Genomic DNA, 4,938 nt, shown 5'->3' on the forward strand with positions numbered 1-4,938 from the left:
TTGTTTGTTTGGTTTTAATTGAATTATTGGTTTTTTTAATTTTTAAAAGTTTATTTTATTTTTTTATTATTTTTTTGGTTTATGTGGCATTTTTTAAAGCCACGTCAGTGTGCCACGTAAGCAATTAACGGCCTATCAGATGGAAAAACTAACAGAGGTATGAAGTTATAACGAAATGAAAGTTGAAGTATCAACTTACAATTTTTTAAATTTAAGGTACTAAATTGAAGTATAAGATAAACTTGAGATACCTACTTGTAATTTGCTTTTTATTTATTTATATTTGTTCTAAAAATTTGGACGCTCCAAGATTTTTTTATGTGCAAGTGTCAAATTAAGTGAAAGTGAACTCTGGCGCTTGTATATATTGAACCAAAAGAGTGCCTCTCTGTATCTAAAGATACGGTTTGTACTTCGCTTTGAGGGGCTCGCCGGAATTCTTCGCGTTCTTCCGAGTTTGATCGGAAAACTTATCGGAGTCGTAGAAAAAAATTAAAGTGAGTTCATTTTCCAGCTGAAGCTTTTTTGTGATTTTTTTAATGCTTAGGGATCTAAATTTTCATGGTTTTTGTGCAAGTTTTTGAGTGGCTTCGGGATGCGTTTTTCCCGATCCGATTTTCCTGGAAAATACAATGAGTAGCATGATACCTTAGTGATTATAAGTCCGGAAAAAGCTTGGAAATTTTCTATTTCCAAGTTTTCTCGAGTTTTCCGGGAAAATTGGGGAATTTTCTCACGTGGTTACTTATTTGGTTTGTTTGGTTAATTTTTTTTTGCAGGTTGGAGTGAGTTGGAATCAAGAAAGGCAAAGACTTTTAGCAGATCCGATTTCTAGTAAAGAAAAAGGAGCAAGAATTTTTATTGAGGAGAAAATTCAACTTTATAAAAAAACAAAGCTTTTTCTGAAGCTCTGATTCCTGACTAGAAATGGTAGTGGAAATAGCTACCACCTGTTTGCACTGGTCGCAGCCAATTGTTCCTCCCTCCACCCCTTACCCTCAAACCATAGCCACCGCAATCTCGTCCACTTCCTCAAAACGAAGTCGAAGCCGTGGCGGTGGTGGCGAAGGAGGAGGAGCTCTCCTCTGCCTCTACGTACACGGATCGAACCGATCGGCTCTGTTTGGAGCCCCGTCGAAGAGGCTACAGCGGTGCCGGTCTTGCGAGTATCAGAGGCCGAGAACTCGTTCTGTAAAACGCGCTTGCAGTGCGAGCTTAGACGCTTTCTCCGACGAAGAATTCTCCAAGAAGATTCAAGAATTGGCGCTCAAATTCCAGCTCTCCGACGATTGCGGCGGTGCCGGTAACAGCGACGGTGACGCCTTGAATTCGGAATCAGATGCATCCTCTGATCCAAGAGAAAACCATGGTGTCGATGGTGCAGAGTCTTCGAGAATGGGGTTTGTACAGAATCAGAGGCGGTTTCCACTCGATTTGGAGCCTCCGTGGCAATCGGATTGGCAACGGAGGGACGAGATTGTTGATGAGGCGAGCATCGAACGGAAGGCGAACAGCGTGGACCTTCCGCTGTCGCTTCGGATCATAAAGAGGAAGATGCAATGGCAGGTGGGGTTTCGAGAAGTAGGCGGATCAGCGTATGGCTCGGTGAACAAGGCCTTTTCTTCAATGGTGTTCATAATCCGAGAGCTCCATAGCTACACGTTGCAGATGCGAGAGGTTCTGTTCTACGAAGATTTACAGGGCATTCTGGGTCGGGTACAGAAAGAGATGCATGCCTCTTTTGTTTGGCTGTTTCAACAGGTCTTCTCTCACACACCGACTCTAATGGTGTACGTGATGATCCTCCTCGCCAATTTCACCGTTTACTCCTTAGGCCACAACGCCGCCATTGCAGCTTCACCCCCACCTGGGTCTTATGCAAGTTTAACAGAAACAGTGGATTCGGTTGTTGAGCTTCAGGACCAGAAGCACCCCCAATTTGATTCCTCGGCCAGTAAGACGTTCTCGGTTTCTTCCGGTGGGAAGACGACTTCCATCGGCGGAAACAATGGCGGCGGCGGGAAGGTCCGGCCTGTCGGAAGTGGCACAGACGGTGATGGGGGGTTCGACCGGTCGGAGGAGTACCGGACAATTGTCCCGGACGGGGCTTCCCAGTTGTCTTCTTTGGGGACAACGAGGGAGGCAGAGTCGGTGTCGGGGCAAGAGAGCAGAGAGGAGGAGGTTGCTCTGTGGAATTCAATGGTGGAAGAAGCCCTTCAAATGCAGGCCAAAGACGAAGCTCTGGATCAGGAGACGATGCAGAGATTCGTTTCGCCGGTGATTGTGAATATCGAGGCCGATGATTACGCAGACTACTTCAGAACCGAGCTTCTCTACCAGACGGGACTCTCCAGGGACCCCAACAACGCTCTTCTCCTCACCAATTACGCCCAGTTCCTCTACCAAGTTGCTCACGACTATGACCGGTACAGTTCCATGTTTTTTTTTTTTCTTTTTTTTTTTTGCAATTAGATTCTCAAACTTTTGTTGGTAATTTTAACTTCATGCATGTTCATATATTTGTTGGTTTAGTAGTTAGTGCATAGTAGTATGATCATAGCCTCATAGGTTAGCAATTAGCAATTGAGAAATGTGGAAATTAGTTCAACTGTCCAGTGGACCAGTGCCAGTCAATGTTTTGTTTTTCTTTTTGGTGTTTCTTCCTCAAAAATATCCCAAGATTTTTTGCTTTGTTTGTCGTGTTGTTTAAATTTGGTGATAAGCTGACGGGGTCCGTGTGGTGGTGTTTCCCTTAATTGGCAAAATTCATCACCATATGTTGGTGAGCTCATGCGCTTCACTTGAAAGATCTTGCTTTAGATCGTCGTTATCTTTAGCTTAGAAGACTATTGCAACCTATTGCTCGACTTTTATTTGTTTTTGAGAAAAAATCATGCATACAACTGTAGTATAGGAAAAAAAAATCTTTTTATCAGTTGTCGTAGTATGAAACCATTCTTATATATTCAAACAAGCAGTTGGGTTATCAAACTTGGAATTAAATATTAATAATGGTTTGTTACTTAAATTAAGCAAGCTGAGCTTGAAGTGTAAAGGAAAGTGGCTGACTTTGAGTGATTTTGTTGTTTATGTTTGTTTACAGAGCGGAGGAGTACTTCAAGAAGGCAGTTGGGGTGGAAGCACCGGACGCGGAGGCGTACAACAAGTACGCCACCTTCTTATGGAGGGTTAGGAACGATTTGTGGGCTGCTGAGGAGACCTTCTTGGAAGCCATTTCCGCTGACCCCACCAACTCTTTCTATGCTGCCAACTATGCTCACTTCCTCTGGAACACCGGTGGCGAGGACACGTGTTTCCCTCTCAGCTCCCCTGATACCACCCAAGAGGGCCAAGACGCTTAGAAAATTAATAAACGCACACAAAAGAAAAAAGAAAACAAGAAAACCCACAGAGAAGAAAATAGAGAAACCCACCACCCCAATGAACAAGCCTAGTGGCTCCCAATTTTACTCGGAATTTGTTGTTATAAAATCTAAAAAGAATGAAGAGCTCGAGAGGGGTCCTTTCTATTTATTTGTTTTTTTTTTCTTTTTCTGAGTTTTGGTGGGCGGTGGTGTGATGTGGTGGCGTGGCGTGTGGGACGGAGGGATGCACGTGATTGAGAATGAGACTGGGTTCCCTGGAGCAAGCAAGGCAAAACGGCAACAATTGCAGTGTTTTATGCTTGCTTGTTTTGTTGTGAGAATGTGATCTCCATGGAGTGGGCCAGTGGGGAGTCCAACCAATGGGAATGGTTGCCTTTGCACAGATTATCATGATTTTTTTTTCTCTTATTTCTTTTTGGTCGACACATTCACATAGCAAAGTGTAATTATATTTTGTTAATATATGCCATTTTTAAAAGCACGTGTTTCTCGTGCACTTTTGCTTTCTAGCTATTATTGGGTTCCTATCTCTTTTTATTATGCATGGCTCTCATATCCCCTCTTCTGGAAATTTCTGCTGCTCATATCAATTTTGTTAACAATGTTTAGTGGGGTACAAAACGATGTGAATTTGCTCCTTTTTAAGTCTGGAAAGAATGAGGAAAGAAAAATCTCACGTCTTTTTGTCTAAAGATAGCACACTTAGTCAATTAGATAGCCAATGAATGATGCATGGGTGGTTGAGAAAAAAAGAGAAAACCAATGGGGAGTCCTCTCCCACTTATCAGTGTAGAAACACTTCCAGAACGCAAGAAAAGGTCTTGTGTGCAACATCATTTCACATTTAACCCCTTACATGTTAGTAGTAATGTGACCAATTATTAAAAAGAAAAATTATATTAGAATTCTCAGGACATGGAGAGTTGATAGAATCTAAAAAAACTTAAGAAACAAATTAAGCGATTAAAACTCATTTAGATGATATATAATGTGTGCTGAGTTTTATATGTGGAATTGGAAAATCTACTCGGCCACTTTAAACATAGAGATATATTTTAAAATTGCTTGAGCTTCTTTGTTTTGGTTTGTTTTTTTTTTTTTTAAAGAAGGAAGGTTCGAATTGAGACAATTTCAAATATTAATTGAGAAAAAATATATCAATAAATAAATAGTTAGTTGGTATGAACTTCTTTGTTGACCAACTATAAATTAGCGTCAAAGGATATAAATGCATGTGCATTCACAATGCGCCACTCTTTACAATTATGAGGAAATTACATAAATAATCTTCGCTAAGTCTTGTTTTGGTCCACAAATTTTTTTTAAGTTTTATATTGGTCTATGAATTGTCTGATGTGTTCCATTATGGTCTAAAATGGACAATTTTATTCCTCAAAGTCAACTCATTGATACAAAACTGAGGGGTAAAATTGACCGATTTTACCCGATTTGGACAAAAATAGAATACTTCAGACAATTCGTGGACCAATATAACACTTAAAAAAATTTGTGAATCAAAACGAGACTTAGCAAATAATAAGTAGACCATTTA

At 40.9% G+C, this 4,938-nt stretch overlaps 1 protein-coding gene across 1 annotated transcript; it reads left to right on the forward strand.

The window, feature by feature from the left end:
* The first annotated feature begins 348 nt into the window (after positions 1-348).
* On the forward strand, positions 349-3,895 carry LOC147296404 (Tetratricopeptide repeat (TPR)-like superfamily protein). The gene is made up of 3 exons (XM_086228825.1): positions 349-497; positions 780-2,426; positions 3,104-3,895. Exons 2-3 carry the CDS (start codon positions 928-930, stop codon positions 3,360-3,362), a joined length of 1,758 nt encoding a protein of 585 aa, XP_086084951.1. The 5' UTR covers positions 349-497; positions 780-927; the 3' UTR covers positions 3,363-3,895.
* The last annotated feature ends 1,043 nt before the right edge of the window (positions 3,896-4,938 follow it).

The sequence above is a fragment of the Dryas octopetala genome, chromosome 1, assembly GCF_963921425.1.
Source record: "Dryas octopetala chromosome 1, drDryOcto1.1, whole genome shotgun sequence".
NCBI classification, from domain to species: domain Eukaryota; kingdom Viridiplantae; phylum Streptophyta; class Magnoliopsida; order Rosales; family Rosaceae; genus Dryas; species Dryas octopetala.

Coding starts and splice junctions, on each gene's coding strand:
- LOC147296404 (XM_086228825.1), top strand. CDS start 928: ATGGTAGTGGAAATAGCTACCACCTGTTTGCACTGGTCGCAGCCAATT. Junction 2,427..3,103: donor GTTGCTCACGACTATGACCG/GTACAGTTCCAT, acceptor GTTTGTTTACAG/AGCGGAGGAGTACTTCAAGA.